At 37.5% G+C, this 20,060-nt stretch overlaps 1 protein-coding gene across 3 annotated transcripts in view; it reads left to right on the plus strand.

The window, feature by feature from the left end:
• LOC150084401 (cell adhesion molecule Dscam1-like) overlaps positions 1–20,060 on the plus strand; it is a 305,476-nt gene that overhangs the window by 222,581 nt on the left and 62,835 nt on the right. For all 3 annotated transcript variants that reach the window (XM_090376034.1, XM_090376036.1, XM_090376035.1), the window contains exons 15-18: positions 5,075–5,206; positions 5,295–5,462; positions 14,436–14,506; positions 14,650–14,884. In XM_090376034.1, coding sequence (XP_090232160.1) covers positions 5,075–5,206; positions 5,295–5,462; positions 14,436–14,506; positions 14,650–14,884 — 606 coding nt within the window. The remainder of the gene's footprint in view (positions 1–5,074; positions 5,207–5,294; positions 5,463–14,435; positions 14,507–14,649; positions 14,885–20,060) is intronic.

The following is a 20,060-nucleotide window of genomic DNA, read 5'->3' on the forward strand; positions in this document are numbered from 1 at the left end:
GCAAAGGTATCAACAAGCAGCTTAGCAACAAGTAACTTAAAGTTCCAAGATGGGCAAACACGTTTTCAGAAAAAAAAAAAGTGAATGGCAAACCTTAGTGAGAATCACTGGGAACAGAGATTAAAATGTTAAAATTTATTTTTATATAACAATTAAGTAATTACATGAATTAATGTTTTGTATAATTTAAGCGAAAGTGCCATGGTTCCAGTTTGTTCTTAGAAAATGTTAAGGGAGCCGTTAATTTTTAAAATAGCTTTACGTTAATTTTTAAATAGCCCCTGAAGTTAGTATTGCACAATTCGACACGAATCAAAGGCCAGTTCTACTTGGTCAAAACCAAAAGGCAGCAGTCTACGCCAAATCTGTCAATGGTTGTAGTTTATTTGTCCTAAAACTTGGAAAATCGATCTTAGATGATTGCAGTTTTGCCAAAGTATTTACTATAATTATATTAGCTTCCCTGGAGTAATAATTTGTAACATATTTACGAATAATGCTTGGATTTCAGTTTACTTGAACCATAAGCAACAACCTCTCTCTAAAATGCACTGAATGGATGGATCCACGAAGGAAAGAATTTCTTACTATCTGATCATAATTGTCCACTGTATCCTTTCATTCCTGAAAGGTTTTCTTTTAAAGTTGTTTGTATTTCATGGTCAACTTTCCTTTCGCTGGACAAAAACTTAAGTGCTGATAGAGAAACCGTGACACTTAACTTTAAAATATACAAGTACTTAAAAAACTAATGATTCTTAGGTGAAATATCTACTCAAAGAATAGTTAAAACTATTTTAAAAGACTCGATTAAAGCCCTTTTAACTTATTCCAGAAAGCGATTATTCTACATTTCTTATTAACAATAATGCTAATCGAAAAAATACGATTTGAAACTCCATTATTAAACAGTAATCCGATTACATATTTCATCGATTCTATAAAATAATTGTGCTATTACCCATAGCATTTCTTTTCAGTCTTGTTTGGCAGGGTTGTTTCCTGGGGCTATCCTATCCATTATTTACATTAATGAGATATCTTCCTTTTCGTATCAGAAAAAAAAACATTACTTTACAAGCAATGTATTTTTTTTTCTGTTAATAACAAATTCCATTGTACTTATCTTCAGAAAACGCTTTCTTCATTTCCCAGTGTACTGAGGAAAATAATTTATACCAGCGAATTGATAATATTTGTATTTATAAGAGCATAAATAGTAGGATAATCGTAGCGCAAGCAAGCGAATTTATTCAGCATCTTCCAAGGTGGGGGGAATCTCTTAGGTGAAATATCAAGAAGTGCCGATCCAATCCTTCCTTAAGTTTCTCCAAAATCTGCGCCTCTGTTATACCCTACTTAAAATATTAACCTATAGAGACGCAGGTACGAGCTGTTTGATTTCGCTGGGGTAAAAAATCATAAAATTTGCAAATGGAAAGTTCCGCTGATTCCAAAAATACCAAAATTATGTCTATCACGTGTCCATTAAAAGATAAACTGAAGTTTAAGTAACTCAATGAACAACCAATTTCAAATCTCATACAATAATACATATACGATTTCAAAAATGAGTCATTCATTTTAAAATACTTTAATCGAACATATAAATGTTACGAGCATTTCTATTATGCGGAAATGGCAATTTTCACTTGACAGAATATCATCAAAGATGTCCAGAAAAAGCAATCACAGCATCAAACATCCCAACACCGAAAAGGTTTTTTCACTTAAATAAGGCTGTAATGTGTATTTTTATTATTATTTTTTTTTGAACAAAAGAATAAAACAAGAATACCGACACCAGATCCCCAAAATCATAATAGGATAAAGAAAGCAGCGATGAATATAGCGAGGATTCTCGCGTGACAGACTTTGTTGGGGGGCCACTTCAAAAAATTTCTCACAGTAAAATTTCTGATAAGAAAAATACAAGATTTTCTTCAAAAAAAATCAACAGATAATTATAATTCGGTGCACTTAAACAAGAGTTGAATGACTTAGTTCGTAGTTTAAACTTGTCTAAAGGGAAAGAGAACTCCTTGGTTCCAAGTTTCAACAATGAAAATTGCTTGAATCAGGAACTAAATGTCGTGCGGTTCTTTATATACCATAGGAACAGCAAAGGCCTACTTTCAATTTTTCCAGTCAGCCACATTCTCAGATTTGTGGGTGCAGGTAATACAACGCCAACACTTTAGCTCTATGTGCAGTGTGGCGTTTCCATGGATGAAAAGAAAATCTGGGCCAACCGAACCCCTAATAATTCGCACATATGGTTTAAGAATCTGTTCTTGGTACCTCTGCACAGTTGCGGTAACCCCATCAAAAGCATGAAGAGGGGTGAGACCGTTGATCACTATTCTGCCCCACACGAGAACACTACCTCCACCGTAATGTCCCTTTCTGACTTTGGAGGAATGGTGCCACATTCCTCGTTGTCTACAGATGAAATAACGTCTAGAATCTGTTTGCAGGCTGAACCGGGACTTATCAGAGAACAGAACCACACTCCATTTGTCAGGGCTCAAAGTCACATGTTCATGACTTATGCGATAGTTTGGGGTTAATGGGATACAGCCCACTGGCTTCTTTGAGTATTAAATTGAGCCTTCTTAACACAGTCCGGTTGGATATGTTTTCACCTGTGGCCGGAGCAACCTCAAGAGACAGTGGATGACAGGACGTCGTAGGTTTTCACCTTGCTGTTATGAAGAGGCAGCTAGCGGTCTGTTCTGGTTGACGTATCCCCCCCGGTGACCTTGACTGACTCTTCTGGTAACGGTTCCTGTCTCCTGAAACTGCTTCCACAGTGCCAAGACGACACTGCGTGACACATTAAGCCAATATGCCACCTGCGAGTGCCAGGCTTCAGGCGGTCCAACGGCTCGCCATCTCAAAGAATCATCTAATCGACGATTACTTTTCAACCTGAGTACTGAAGATATGGCTATCCCACTGGGTAAGCTCAAAAAACGCTGAATGGAATGATGTGGTGGCACAACCGCATCATTTCATAGGCATGAATAACTTGCATAATGTGCGGCTGTGTAAGGATCGACTTCTATTGGATACTCAGAATTTGCATGCCAGGAGACCTATTATATAAAATATTCGCCTTCCAGTGACTCTGTTCAAAACAAAATATCTATGAAAAACATTTTGTTCTGTCAATTTTGTCCAGCAGTGTATACACAGTACTCGTACATAAACAACGTTGATATTTGCCTTTATCTTCTCTTTATGCCTGTACGCTATCCTATTCTAAATTTTTAAGCTCTTTGGATTATTAGACTATTCGAGGAGGATTGGGGTGCTTTTTGTATCCTATTTCTTCGCTCACTTAGCCTTTTTTTTTATCCTCGGCTGATTTTTTACCCTCTGTTATTTCCTCCCCTCATTTTATGTATATGTTTCTTCAGCCTGCTCTCTTTTCGGTTACCTGTTTTTCTGCTAGTATGCTCCTAAAATTTGATAAATTATTACATCTTTCTAAGTCAGGCTTTTTTGGCATTATTAGGTCCTAATATTACTGGCAGAAGCAATCAAAAACATGTAGCTATAGCTGCTATATTGAATGGTGATAGACATTTATAACTTACCATTAAGCAGAACAGTTTTATTATTTTGATTACTTTCCATTTTCCATCTGTAATCCTAAAAATTGTAATAATTATAGCCAAAAGTACTATTCATTCCTTTCACGTGCTGCCTTTCACGCTGATATAAATGTTTTTCCAAGTTGTTTCGCAAAATATGACGAGCTATTTATTCCAGTAACCACGCAGGCTACAGACTGGAGGTAAAATTGCATAAGAATCTTCGATATCATTACAGAATGTGGGATATTTCGGAAGCAATTCGATCTCCAGATCAGTAAGAACAGCAATGCAATGAAAGCGTTCAAACAATTGCTTCCATTTAAGGAAATCATAGTTCCACGATCACTTGGCTATCTACATTAAAGAAAGTTTTACGCTCAAGTCTATCCGTAGTCAGCCTTTCACTTAAAAATTAATATCCTGAATCAAATCAGCCCTGAATTATCATTAAATGCTTAGCCTCCAGCTGAGGAACTTCGGTAATAGAAAACTATTGAAAATGGATTCTATAACCGCAATAATGAGGGTTGTTCCAAAAATAACGAAAATAAATGAGAGCAAATGATCCATTTTTACCGATTTTGAATCAACTGTTCTTTCCCAGACTTCATTCTCTCCAATAAAGACTCCTCGGGAAACTTTAACAAGCCTCCCCGAACAAAAGTTCAAACCTCTAAGTGCACACAAAGTAACAGCGGGAGACAGAAATGGTAATGGTTCGTTTTCTATTAAATCCCCCATCATATTGAGCGCAGTTAATGATCCACGCTAATGCCTTCCAAATTGCTTAATTAAAACCTTAAAGACACATTAAAAGAAAGATTTCGCTCTTTATCAGTAATTCCTGTCAAAGAAAGAGGACACAGACAACCGACCATCTTGTTCAAATAACGCTTCCAGAGAGTTAGAAACAACAAAGGGCTCTTTTACACAAATCGGGTTAAAGTAAAAAGGTTTCTTAATATTCGTCCCCCTCAACCCAATCTCCCAAACACAGCAAACAAACATCAACGCGGCCAAGGTCAGCAAAGTAGATAACCCGCACGAATTCTTTTATGCCAACAGTGGGACACATTTCCGTTGCCATGGTGACGTAATCGATAGCGTGAAGACGCTCCACTTCACAGAGTCTGCAAATGACAAGTCCGACTGATGTCCGTTTTCCGATCATTTCCAGGGACATAAGCACGGTGGCGTAGACGAAAATAGCGTCTAATAAACGAAGGTCAACTATACAGAAGAGTGATTTCTTTTTGCGTTCTTTTGTGCTCTGTGGGTAAAATTGTCGAATGAATCCCAAGGCTTTCCACACTCAAAAGCATATTTCCGCACTTTTGTACATCCCATGATCGAAACAACTTCACTTAAAACTTGAGAATAAATTTTTACTTTTTAACACTTCCGGAATAAACAAACCCTTACCACATTTTTGTTCTCCTCATAACTCTAATATTGTCACTTTTTTATTTAAGGAGTTCCTGATCCTCCGGCGAACTTGTCGGTTCTGAATACTACGAGTCGGACCATCACCTTAACGTGGGATGTGCCGTTCAGCGGAAACAGTCACATCACAGGAAGCGTGGTACAATACAAAGTGGACTCAGGTAGGTAAACGCGTGTCTACAAAGACACATCAGATGTTAATTTACTTTGTTTTACGCAAACTGGTCTGAGAGAGTTCTGATGTTTCAGATGACTGGAAACAACACGCCTCTCAATTGATTGTCTCGGGCTCAGAAGCTACGGCCACCCTGCGATCCCTGAATCCCGTTACGTTGTACCAGATTCGTGTAATGGCCGAAAACCCTATAGGGAGAAGCGAGCCAAGTTCCGTGATCAATGTGACTACGGACGTTGAAGGTAAGTTCAAAAGTATCTCAACGCTTTTACGTTCGTTATTTAATTTCGTTGGATCGAGTCCAAAAGCTTTGTATTCTTAACTTCCTTTGTAAAATAATAAGAGGAGTTTACCTCAATATAGTACGTAAACCACTTCTGTTTGATACTCTCCAGAAATTAAAACGAAAAAAATAAATAATTAAAAACCAATTTAACACAATTCAAATCAATTTAATTCCACGCATTTTAGGCCTACCAATTTAGGTCCACGCATCGGAGATCAAATATGGCCGCCGAACATTAACAGAATTCTCGTGTAATTTAATTTCTACCGTTTCTGCAATTAATAGTCGCGTATAATTACGTTGAACATTAAGTATTTTGGCTGTGGCGGGAGTGTTTTATTATATCCCCACTTACACATCTGACTTACGACTTCTCAAAAGAATTCAGGTTCAGGGGAATCTCTTTAGTTATGTATAATTCCCTTCAGGTTGGCTGAGTGTTCAGAATAACAATACACACCAAATATTATAAAATATTGTTTATTGTTCATATTTACAACAGGATAAATGATCAATTTTTAAACACGTAATAACATTTGACATCATCGTTTACTTAATACGTGTTATAAGTTATTAGGCATATCAATTTACATTGGTAGGGTTACTTCTCTCTATACCATATGATTAATAACACTTTAGGGAAATTGTTAATATTACTCCTTTCCTTACATATGATTAATAACTCTTCTAGGAAAATGTTGTTAATGTTACTCCTTCAATACCAATCAGATTCTTACTCTAAAGATCAATTTGAGTGTCTATACTCATATCCTCTGATTTATTTAATACCTTCTTCTTGCCTAGAGATATAATTGACAGACTTTCTCTAATCAAAGTTAACTTATACAATTGACATTATCTTTCGGACTAGTGTTGTCCATTTGACTATGACTACAACAAAGTTAGGTTATTAAACTCTTACTTGACCCTTACGTTACAACAGGGCCTACATACAGTAATATAATTATTCCTAATGTCTCTCCTATTCTTCCCTTCCAAAATTTCTTTAATTATTAGTATTAGTAGTATTAGTATTAGTAACGGCCGCATGGTGCAAGAAAGCCTATGGCTTATGCTGCACCAGCCAAAAAAAAAAAAAAATAAAAATAAAAATAAAAAATAATAAAAAAAAATATAAATCCGAACAAAACAATGATAAAAACAAAAAAAAAAAAAAATAAATAAATAAATAATAATAATTAGTAAAATAAAAAATAAATAAAAAGGAAATTAAACCTATCATCCTATGTGCTTCCCTTACCCGAAAGTACTATCCAGATGACCTTTGAATTTCCCCAAACTGTCGGCCTCTACCACCCATGAAGGCAACTTATTCCAGTAATTTATAACTCGCTGGCTAAAATAGAACTTCCTGCAATCCAATCTAAACATTTCCCCCCGTAACTTGAATTTATGTCCCCTAGTTCTAGCATCATTTGTAATCTTGAAAATTTTGTCCTCATTCATTTTACTGATGCCTCTCAGAGCCTTAAACACCTCAATCAAATCTCCTCTAAGGTGTCTAGTTTCCAAACTCTGCAACCCACATATTCGAAGTCTTTCTTCATAAGGACGCCCTTTTGCCGATCTCACCAGGCGAGTTACCCTTCTTTGCACCCTTTCAAGAAGCTCGATGTCTTTCTTCAGGTGCGGTCTCCATACTTGAACACAGTATTCCAAGTGTGGTCTAACATAAGCCTTATATAATGGGATTATCACGTCCCTATCTCTACTTGCAAAAGTTCGATAGATCATTGATAGGACACCATGGGCCTTCCTTGCCACCTGTTTACAATGCTCAGAGAATTTCATGTCTGACCGTATCGTAACACCCAAGTCCCTTTCCTCCAGTACTGGCTTTAGTTGAACTCCACCAAGTGAATAAGTTATTTTGGGATTACTGTTTCCCAGGTGTAATACCTTACACTTTGTTGGATTAAAGCACAGCTGCCATTTTTCTGACCATTCCTGAAGTCTATCTAGGTCTCTCTGAAGAAGCTCAGCTTGACAGTGATCATTAACTACTCTACCAATTTTAACATCATCTGCAAATTTAGACATCACGCCCTCTATCCCTTCATCAATGTCGTTTATGAAAATTAAAAACAACAGTGGTCCTAATACTGATCCTTGGGGAACCCCACTTCTTACATCAACCCAATCTGAGGAATAGCCATTTATCACAACCCTCTGCCTCCTGCCCTGAAGCCATCCTTCTATCCATCTAAGGATTTTCCCAGTGATTCCAACCTGTTCCAGCTTATAAAGCAACCGCTCATGTGGGACTGAGTCAAAAGCTTTGCTGAAATCTAAATAAACAATGTCGAAATTATTCCCTAAATCCAGCTCGTGAGTGACCCTTTCGAAATAGCGAACCAGATTTGTTAAACATGATTTTCCCTTTACGAAACCATGCTGAGTATCCTTGAGAATTTCAATTCGATCCAAATGATCCTGAATTCCACCCTTGATCATTGCCTCCATGATTTTCCCTACTACTGAAGTCAGACTGACAGGTCGATAATTTCCAACTTCACTTTTAGAGCCACCCTTATGTATGGGAGATACATTTGCACTTTTCCAATCCAAGGGAATCTCCCCAGAGTCTAATGATGCTCGCATAACTCAACCTAACTCCTTACATTATGTACGTCCTTTTGTATATTTCCCACATTCTCTTTCTTAAATTTCTTTTAATTCATTATCAGTGTCCTTATACAGTCCTTTATATACGTATTGAGGGTACTGAATATAATCATCTAGCCAACTTACTTATTGAACTCGGCGGGACGTTGCCGCTATCTTTCTGTTTTCCCCGTCAGGTACCTGCTGTATCTTCACTGTCTGGAGCGGCATCTTACAATTTCGGAGAGTTTGGCATGGCGTTTTAGAGCTACTATGTAGGTCTCGGCTTCATTCATTCTGCCTGCTTGATGTATCTCTTCTGTTTCCAGTATGGCTACTCTCATGTCGGTCGGGGCTTCAGATTTCCATCCTGTTCTGCACTTTGCCCTTCCAAAATTTTGTAGATATTTTGGTTTCTAACACCGTGCTTGATTTTTACCTTTCTTTTTGGTGGGAGATCCCTTTTTATTTCTCTCCTCTTCACTAATTCTTCTCAACTCCTAGACATTTCAACGAGTCTAACATTGCCTGTTTTTCCTGCTCGTCCCTACTTACTTGTCATAGGCACTTACTAACAACACTTTTTTTTTTTTCATTTTCTTACTGCTCGATTTCCCACTACACAACACTACATTACTCTATGCTCTTCTACACTCCTGCATACTCTTTTACTCTCCCCTTAAACTTCTCTATATCTCCTTTTCCAATCCACAATCCGTTTTTTTCTTTTTTTTATTTTTTTTTTCTTTTTCTCCTCTCTGCCTTCTTTTTCATTCCTCCTCCCCTTTTTATTCTCTTCCTCTCTACATCGTACTCCCAGGTGTGCTAGCGCCTATTTTTTGAGGCTCTATCCAATCGCTGTCATTACTATCCAACTTGGTTCCGTTTCATTTGTTAGTATTTTTTTCTCAGACTGCCCTATAAGCGACGTGTCCTCAATCTTCTTTTTGAATATTCCTCCTGTTCCGTTCCCAGACCGTACATCCTTTGATATTAAACCGACCATCCCTCTAAAATACTCAATCTCATATAACGCCTCTTGCCTTCAATAGCGTCGGAAAACACGCATCCCAATCTGGTAACCGCCGCGTCTAATTAGGAACCGATTGCTGGACAAGTACCCACTTCCTGTTTGTTCTCTCTCAGTGTTCCGATTAAAGCAAACGCCTCTGACTAGACTAATCCCCACTCCTTTTCCAGTGAAGTCTCTCCGAACAAGCTTTTTTCGCCAGTTCGTAAATGTCCGCAGCCCTTGTTTGTCCCCGAATACGTTGGTAGTTGATAATTTGTGTCGGGAACACAACTAACACTGGCCACATCGCGTAATATTGTTAAGTTTTGCCTTAAAATCTCGATATTCGAAATAAACAAATAATACCTTTCCCAGGTTAGGAAGCTTCGCGATAAAATTAAAAAATTATCTACATCCGAACGATTGGTCTGTATTGAAGACCATAGATTTGCCGACGGAAGCACAGGCCTCAGAAATAATAAAAAAAAAAAACAAAAAAAAACAAACAGACACGTTAATAAATTGCAAACATTATCGGATAGGTCAAAGACACGTTCATGCGAATTCTAATACATTGTCGCGGGCTTGCGACCAAGTACATACGAGTTTGAGTGACAACCCCCACCCCCACACACTCACACGAACGACTACCACAGAATACGTCAGTTAGTTCACGAACACCCCCCTCACCCCCAGTATTCAAGCGAACCGACATATCAACAGTTACAAATCTTTCTTCGTGTACGATATCGTGTAAGAACAAAATTTTCTTACACTTATCCTAGCGAATGTTATGTTATAAAATATTATAACATAACAGGAAGAAAAAATATGTATATATTATAAAATATATTATTTACATAGGATGATTTTCAGCTCAGATTGCGATCGCTCCGTTACCATACAGTCAAGTAGGGGAGGATTAACGTAACAACGGGGGGTAGCAGGACGGTACACAAGACAATGGGAGCACTAGGAACACTAGTACAAAGGGAGCACCGTAAGGCCAGTTCATGGTCGCATAAACAGAAAGTGAGCAACTCTTTGGAAGAAAAAGAACAAGGGAACCGACTCCCCCTTGTGGAGAGGAAGATTTTAAGAACTCAAGAGGAGTGACAGGAAACCCTGGATGCGATATACACTATGTAGAAATGGCTGCCGCTAGATGAAACAGACCGACTCCTTGAGCACTTATTAATTTCAAGGAGCGGTAGAGAAGAAACAGAGTGGACTAATAGCGGTAAGTGAATCGGGAATGATCACAAGGAAATATCTAGAAATTTCTAGACGCCCAGTAGTTCATCGAAGTTGCTGGAAATTTTGTAAACAGGAAGTTACCCCAAGAGAGGGAAGGGCCAAGAAAAACGGAAGAAGTGGGAGAGAGCGAATGAGAAAAATGAGATGATGAAGAACGAACGACGATTGGATAAAAATTAGAATGAGCGGCTGAAACAAAAAGGAGATGCAAGACAGGAAAGGGGGGTTACAAGAGGTTTTTGTGGGAGAGTTGGGAGTTTTGGCAGTGTGGAAGTTTAGAGAGTTCCCGTGGAGATGCCTGAGTGATGTGCGGCTGGAAGGAAATCCCGAGAAGTGCCGGGAGAATCGCCAGGAGGTAGCGGACAGAGTAATGAGTTGTGGGAGTTGCTCTGTTTAAGAGTTGTTGGAATAGGAAGGAGATAACCGTTGAAAGATGGAAACACCTATGCTGGAGCTGAGAAAAAAAGGATCGAAAAGCCTCACCATAGAACGATAAGGAAGAGCTACATAGCCAGGTTTCCTGATAAAGCAGTAAGAAGAGTCCTGATAATCCCATTATGCTTCCCAGTTTCGTCGAACTGATCAGACGCCCAAAAAGCAGGCCGGAGCAACTTATTTAATAGCCGTATGTAAAGAAGAGCGAGTTCCTGAACGTAGGAGAATCCCTGTAGATGAGCAGCAGTACTTTGCCGATGAAAAATTCCAGTTGGAGCCTGATGATGCCCTATGCTGTCGATGATGAGTCGCCCCTGAACTGAGAAAACGTAGTGTAAAGAGTGATTCCCTAAGTTAATATGTAAGTACGAGATAATAATTTTAAGCTAGATTTGAAGAGAGGGACTTTAGAAAAATGTTTATTTAGTTGATAGTAGATTTGGTATTGATTAGTATAAAAGGAAGAAAAGGGTTGATAGATGTATGTACTTCATCTCAAGGATAAGTTAAAAGCAAGGAAGATTTAGATACATGTACTTGAGACTGGTATGTTCTAAGTTAAGATGTAAAGGTGTTCTATGTACTTGAAACGTTACAAGATATTAAGATTGAATTATTTTGGAAGGGATAAATTAATGAAAGATTATAGCGGGGATTTATAAATCTAGGACAATATCCATAGAGGGTGTTAAGCCCACTGAGGTAATTCCAGTTGGGAAGTTTAACTGTTAGAAAGTAAAAATAATGTTATGAGATGTAACCTAAACCAGAAGGAGAAAAAGCAGAAAGACACGAAGAGACATATTATATCATTTGCTATTAATTTTACACCTTAACACACATATAATGCCAGTTATTAACATTATACCAATTGATGTTGTATGATACAATTCTTTAATGTATATACTGTGAAATAAACAAATTTGTATATGTTTATCATGTGTAGTATTGAGTCATTCTGAATACTCAGCCAGTCCAGAGGAGACATACACGAACTATTATTCCCCCAGAATCTGTGATCTTCTGTGCAGTATACAAGTCAGGTGTGTTAACGTGGAGGGGGAGGTAAATTAAGGGGGGAAACTTAATTGAGAAATACAAAGTTAAAAGAGGGTGGGTCTGGAAGGATAACGGGATTTATAAATAAATAAATAAATAAATAATAATAAAAAAAAAGAAGTATTATCCCCCCAGAATCTATTCTCCACCAAACCACCCCCCACAATCGCAGGACCAGATTTAATTTTTATCCAAAGAATTAAATTACAATTTACCACCTCGAAAACTACCTAAAAAACAATGCGTAATTGATATCGAATTTGGACTTCGTAATGTTCCAAGTTAACCAAGTAGTGAAGACCCTTCTTGTTTGAGTGGGTAGGTACCCGAGTGATGCAATGATGGCAAAACAGTTATGAAGTATACACTCCACAATATGAGAGATGCCTGATGGTGTATATGATGTGTTGTAGACTATAAAGCGTCTGGGGCTGAAGCCTCAAGCTACGGAAAAGTCTAGACTATATATATAAGTATAGTGCAAAAGCATCAATAATACATACCCAAAATCTGAATTAACAGAATTTTAGCAAAACGGCATCGTTTTAAGTTTTTTCATAGCTTGAGGGCTTCAACCCTAAACGCTTGTATACTTGTAAAATATACGTAATTTCTTGAACACAAGAATCGGAGAGATGACCATGAATATTACTGCTCAATAATAATATATCCACTGAACAAAATACAAGTATTATGATATGTCATAATAAACTGTACGGTATTCCTACAGTTTATTACAGTATTACATGGCTGGAACAATAGACTGTTGAAGCTTCAACAAAGATGGTATCAAAAGATTCCGTTTGGTATTTCCTTTAATTTCTCTTATGTTCTTTTCAAGGAATTTAAGTAACCTATCCGATCTTTTGTAGAGCCCTAACACACAATTAACTGAGCTTATTCTTCCAACAAGTTGTCCATTTAAATTTTATTAGCATAGAATATTATATAGGGCAACAACGCACATACACAGAGAGGAAATACGTTCTGGTAAAATAGTAGGATTAGATACACTCGGTCGATGAACAAAGTGATCCGTACAATGGAGAAGGAATGTTTCCTACCAAACGCCCATCTATTACGCAAATTACGTGTTTTAGAAATCAAGTTTTCACTAGCAGATGGATTTAATGTGTTACGTCATTGGTTTCCGAAATGTGCTCACATCTTCGATCCTTTTAACGCGCTGGCGAAACTCGAAGCCTGACAATAACGCAACATACGATTAAAATATACTGAGAGAACAAGCATCTACGGATCGAATGCCGCCAACACCTTTAGAACACTTCGACTAGGTCAATGACCGAGAGTTTTAAATTTAGTTAGTAAGTTTTATAAGTTGCATTAAGAATCCGAACAATACTCCTTACTGCCTTGAAATCAAAGCCCCTTTTAACAAGCGATTATCAATTCTCGGGTAATAGTCCTTGCCAAGCTGATAACTTCTGCGAGTTATTCACCAAGGCTAGTCAACCAAATAACTCCCAATCTAAAAAAAAGCTCAATGAACCAACAGCAATTCACCACTCACCTTTCCAGATGCAAACAAGGTGGGCAGGATATTTCCTAATGCTCTCTCCATCTCATAAATCTGCATAAAAAATTTGCCTCTTCTGAAGAAGACACCAAAAAATACAGTAATCAAGTTTCCACTGAAATGCAAAGCAACACTTAGTTCAGCAAAACGCTTCAAATATAGATGGCTGCACAAAATTAATTTTTCAACAAGAGAAGAGTAGCGAATACTCTTCTCTTGACAACCAATCAAGGACATTAAAATATACTGTCAATCAGCATAATCCTATCATTACAAATTTTCGCAGACATCCAGCCCCAAAACGATACATAATTCGCTTTATACTAAGGTGTAACCGAAGCTGTAGCTCTAATCTGCAAAATAAATTAAGGAAGTTGAATTCTTGAATATCCTTGGTGGGATTTATAGCAAAGAAGCCCCATCGAAAGATGCTAGCTAACTGGACGACTTCGTAAGCAAGAGCTTCCCTTCAGCACCTTTTACTTGACTGCTCGGGCCACATGGCATCTTTATGAATAGCACATCGATAGACTAATCTCCAATAAATCTATTTTTGCCAGTAACAAGACAGGAAACTGGGGCTCAGTAATGAAATTAACGGATAACTCTGGCTTCATTAACGCCGTAACGATGTTAAGGATTAATTAAATTGATTTCAGTGTTTACCATAATTATAGGATTAGTCCTGCTTACCTTGCAGCCGCCTTGTACATCCTTTTCTTGATTAAATATTAATTTCTTACCGGCAGGAAACTGCTTACTAAGTAAGCTTTAAGCACTTTGTCTTCCTCTACGCAAGGTGGTTGTAAACTCGGTGTCAAACGCAAGTCTTTATTCAAGATAGCTGAAAATGGCACATTTGCCGATAAATGCTTCACTACTTTGCTGGTCTATTGAGGAATTCCTTCAGTTCGATGAGGTCTTTTGTTTATTTAGTGCGTAATTTTACTTGTTAACTCTGGAAATATTTGTTTTCTCTCAAATTAAATTTCACTCTTCTGCAGCTCCAGCTGGTCCTCCTAGGGATACTCACGTCCAAGCTACAGGAGCGCAGTCACTCAAGGTTTCATGGAAGGTAGGTTGGGATGACTTAAGTTTGATAAGCATTTTAAAAGATCATTATCTCTTCTTTTATCCTAATGAATAGATTTTAATTTGTATTCTTCTCTTTTTATTTTGCATTGTGTTATCTTCAATCATCCTGTTTTCCATTCCCAGCCGCCTAAAGAAGATCTGCGACATGGGAGAATAACCGGATATTACGTAGGTTACAGGATAAGTGAAACTTCCGAGTCTTATCAGTTCAAGCACGTAGCCGACAACAGAGAAGAGCTGTCCACTTATCTAACCAGCCTTTTGCCATTCACCAAATACGATGTGGTAGTTCAAGCCTATAATTCTGCAGGACCCGGGCCCCGATCAGACAAAGTAGTTGGAAGGACTTTGGAATCAGGTGAGGTATTTAAATTTTAATCAATTAATTCTTTATTTTTATTTCTACCATACCATCCAAGCGAACCTTTGTCTTTAAACCACCTTTAATTCAGAAGGAAACAATTATTCATGATTATTTTTTAAATATCTTTTCATTTTTGGACTTTATATTGCCCTTCATGGCCCACAAGGCCATGTAGGGCAATATTGTTACCTCGTATATATTTTAGCAAGAATTAAAATGATCTCTAAAAATTTAGATACATACACAACGAAAAGAAAGGAAATAATCTGTAGTGAATGGTCTGGACTGGTCTAGTCCAGGCCAAAATATCGCATTGATATATTGATTTAAATGTAGTAGTAGTAGTAGTAGTGGCACTTGATGCAAGAAAGCAGTGTAGGAGCTTATGCAGCATCAGCCAAAAAAAAAAAAAAAAATCACACCATACCCTCTAATTGCCTGTCCAGTTCCTCCTTAAATTTATTTAACCTATCAACTTCCACAACGACAGATGGAAGTTTGTTCCAGCAATTAACCACCCGCTGGCTAAAGGCAAATTTCCGCACATCTATTCTACATCTATCCTTTCTTAATTTGAACTTATGTCCCCGTAGGTTCGTATTCTGAACAAGTGGGAGGATCCCATCAGAATTCAGCGTGCTCAACCCATTCAAGGCCTTATAGACCTCAATCAGATCACCGCGCAGGTGCCTAGTCTCCAGCCACTGCAATTTGCAGAACTTAAGCCTCTCTTGGTAAGACGATCCCTTCATTCCCCTCACCAATCGTGTTGCTCACCAATGTGAGCAAGTAAACAGGAGTATTTTACTGTCCTTTATTAAGCTATGAAATGGCGGTGGCTATAATAATCCACTTATTTTACGACTATCTTTCTCAAAATATACAGTCATTTCCATCATTTTTGATGAAAATAACGTGCCATCAACGTGTGCAATTTCTACAGTGGAGAACTGCAGGAATACTGAAATCAAGACTGGGGAGTTAGGCTAGATGGAATGCGTTGAGAATGGTGATGCCAACAGTTTAAAAAGATTAAGAAAAGGGAACCATTACAACAGAGCAGACAGGTTTAAGGTACGCTTAATTTTTAAGTAACAGGCAACAAGGAACACAATACCACATTTTCAATACCATGGAATGAATAAACAAAGTGGTGATGAGAAAATTATCAATGAGCTCACCATAAATCGTTGTAAACCTTTTTTTTTTCCATATGATCTATGAAGGCTCACGGATTTCTCAAAAGCATAGCATGGACCGTCTAGCGCTTGTCCCCATAATTGCTCATTTGAAGCGCGAGTACCAGAAAACCGAAGATATTCAAAACATGTATTGAAAGAAGCTCCAGGAAATTAAAATGCAAGCATCACTTACATCCAAAGATCTCAGTTGAAATTCTTTCGTGATGGAGTGGAATTTTCAGTTTCTTCGCACTTTGGTGTGCAGTACTTCATGCTGACTTCTTCTAAGCATATCTCTTGAAACAAGCAATTTTTCATTTTGTGATACAATATCAACTAGATAACTCTGCTATTAGCAGCCTAATTGTTCCACTCATATACCTTGGTGGGGGGGGAACAAGACGTTATTCTTGTGAGAAGCACTTTAATTTTGTCCTTTAGTGTACATAAAATTGATTAAGGAAATGGGAAAACTTCCTTTCTAATTACCACATAACAAGGAACAGATCACACAGCCTGCCAGTTTTGTGCTTATTTTAGCAACTGCAATAAAGCATTTCTCGTCTGTAATCTTTCTTATTAGTACATTTAAAGATTCAAACCAAAATAATCCAAATTACAACGCAGCGCTGACGTTAAGAAATCGCTCGCAAGCAGCGCTACAAATGAAGTTAAAAAAAAAAAAAGAAAGAAGAGAGCAGGAAAGAAAAGACGTTAAAGTAAACTGTCATACACAGATAAAAACATATATTTAAATTAGCTGTTGTCATTAAAAGAAGTGCGTGTAATTAAACGATTCTATTGAGGACAAGACAATGAACAAAAGCAGGAGAAAACACCGCAAATCAGAGTAAATTAAGGAATGCTAGAATTACAGGTCTCGAGAAAAGAAAAAAAAACAACTACGGGGTGGAAGTAAACGAGGGAGATTCATTAGAGAAGACAAAATACTTTAAAAACTTTTTCAATCAGCAGAATGAAAAATGGAACGTAACAGTTTGGTTCAAAGGACCGCACGTTGTAACAAACTGCACACACTGCTGCTTAATAAGCACAGCGAAGCCATTTCTTTTCCAGACAGGATGAGTTTGATTTGTCTGTTAGAAGGATACGAATAAGCGCTGAATCGAGCAAAAAGTATTTCGTTGTTTAATGATAAGATAAAAAAAAAAAAAAAATTGGGACAGCTTAACTATGGTTCTTTTCCATTTCTACGTTGCTCGAATAATTATGTAGATGGCGCGAGTGTGAACTCATTGCAGTCCAGTCGAATAACCTGATTGGGGGAGTTGAATTATTGTTTTCAGTGACGAAGTACAAAAATATTCTGCCCTCTGATTCAAAGGATTTGCATTTCAAGAAATATTAAAATTATACACTTCAAGCCGATAGATGTCGTGATTATATGAAAATTCGTTAAGTAGGGACATTACCAGAATTTTTAGCGACATTAAAGTGTGTAGTATTATCAATATTAAAATATCTCGTCAATAAGCGATAATTGTTATGCTGGATGAAAAACCGCACAAACTGCGTGCCCTCTCTATCCCTTTGTTGTAACATCGAACTAATTTCAAGAAAATGTTCACGTGATTTTTTTTTAAAGGTGTCAGAACTGTGACTGAAAAATAACAAAATATTTAGACGATAATGCATTTTTTCCACTTTAAGCTGACGAACAGCTTATGCAGCAAAATAACTTAATTTTTCTTCCAAAAGAAAAGTGTCGGATATACAATGATATTGCACATTAATTTGTTTAAAAAATATCAAGGTAGAAAATAAATCTTTTATTTAAATATTGAAAACCATATCTATCGAGTACTGATCACATTTTCTGTTTTACTACGCCACACTAAATTTTCTGAATAGTGGTGGAAAAGATAAGAGTGGGAGTGTGCTATAGACTAAACGAATCCGAACAGTACAATAAAAATCTCTTTTGGCAACTTGAGCGGGCAAGCAAAAGCAAATGAATCGTTATGGGTGACTTTAATTTCTCACAGATTGGAAATCGTAAAATGCAATACACATAGCAGAAGTAGTTTCTTAGCTTCTTGAATCAACCAGAGGACTGCTATTTATTTCTACAAGTTATTGCTTAAAATAAACAGCAGTACAAAGGGATCAAATATCTTTTGCCTAGTTCTCACCAAGGGTCTAGCCGTACCAAAAATACAACTTAGCAACCCACAGCGGGGAGTGATCATAATTTTAAAACAATGAGTAGTGTACAAAGAAAAAAATGATTCGCTGGTCAAAGGGAAAGGTCAGGGTTTTAATTACAGAAAGATGGCCAACGACGAACTCGGGTTCTTCTTTCGCTCTACTAACTGAAATTATTACCATATGCTACTTCATACAAATGCATTGTGGGAAGTGTTTAAGAGATTTATCATAGAAGCCACAAACACATTCGTTTCAGTTGAGAGGTACTGCAAAGCAAAGATTCTAGAATTAACGACAAGAGAACTGGAAGATTTAGTTGGCCAAAAGTAAAAAAGCATGGAGTAATTATAGGTTATGATGTGACATTGCATCTTACAATAACTATAAGTAGGTAGGTAAAAAAACTGCTAAGGGACAAGACTTGCAAAAAGTAGTAGAAAAAAATCGTTGGCAAAGAAAGCCAAGGAGGAGAAAAAGGCGATCTACTCGTATATGAATGAAAAGAAGTACTAAAATAAATGCGACAGACCCCTTGCAAGATTAAAGTGGTAGTATAATCTACAATGCAGCCGAAATGGCAGCAGAGTTAAACAAGTATTTTGCAACTATCTTTGCTATTGAGATGACATTATTGGCAAAAAGGAATAGTGAATCCGACTTGAACCGTTGTAAAATAAGTGACAATGATATCAGAGAAGTGCCTGCCTGAAAAGAAATTGAGAGAGAGAGATAGAGTAAAGCCTAGGGGTGGATGGTGTACACCCAATTATGCCGCTTGAAAAGGATTTGGACCGACCACAAGTAGGATCTGTAAAATAACAATTGAATTTTAATGCTATCAAATGCAAGGCACCGCACTTCGATAACAGAAACCCGGGAGTAGTTTATGTAGTTTATAGATTAGGGGGGTGGAATTAAAAGATATTCAGGGAGTGTGAGGTTTGAGGTTTAATTACGAAGAAAGAAAATTCAGCATGAACCGTAAGCAGGCGGCAAGAAAGGCGCAATGTTCTATGTTTTATCGGACTTTAAGTACAGAGAGAAGGAGCTCATTTGCCTCTCCATAAGACGAGTGCCACCAAATATGGAGTACTGTATCCGAGTTTGGAGACCATCTCAAAAAAGATACAGAACATGTATCGATGGTGCAAAGAAGGGAGACTGTATTGGCGAAAAACACCAAGCATTATCACAATGAGGAGTAGCTAAGATGGTGTTTGCACAGCTCAGCAACTATCCACCTTAGGTGAGATTTGATTGAAGTGATGAAGCCCTGAAAGGGATTAGTAAAGCGAGTGAGAGAGGAATATTCACACTGGAGAGTGAGACAAGACCAGATGACAACTGCAATCTTAGGGAAGAACAGCAGCCTGGACCTAATGAAGTTTGCCTTCGGGTAGCGTGTTATAGAACGTTGGAAAAAGTTGCCTTTAAGGAGGACCGCAGCCGATAGTTTGACAAAATTCAGGAAAGAACTGGATACGAACTTTTTGGAGATGGAAACAATACGACAGAGTTATTCTTTTTCCGGCAGATGCAAAATAAGTTCGCTTCCTTATATCATTATGCCATTTTAATAATAATACTACACATTAATATTCATTGCTCTCGTAGATCTTTGCCCCTAAATTTACTTAAGTTAAAAATTCATGTTTTATTATCACATTTTGAGGAACAAAAAATTGACATCTACACTCATTTGTTGTTTTTGTTGGCAGTACTAGATAAAAATACTTCATCGTCAGATTTTCCGGGAATGTTGTTCGCCTCACAATAGGGGTGATCGTTGCGCGACCTGTTTTCCGAAAAAAATGTACGGA

The sequence above is a fragment of the Mastigoproctus giganteus genome, chromosome 6, assembly GCF_048544385.1.
Source record: "Mastigoproctus giganteus isolate SK-2022 chromosome 6, ASM4854438v1, whole genome shotgun sequence".
NCBI lineage: Eukaryota > Metazoa > Arthropoda > Arachnida > Uropygi > Thelyphonidae > Mastigoproctus > Mastigoproctus giganteus.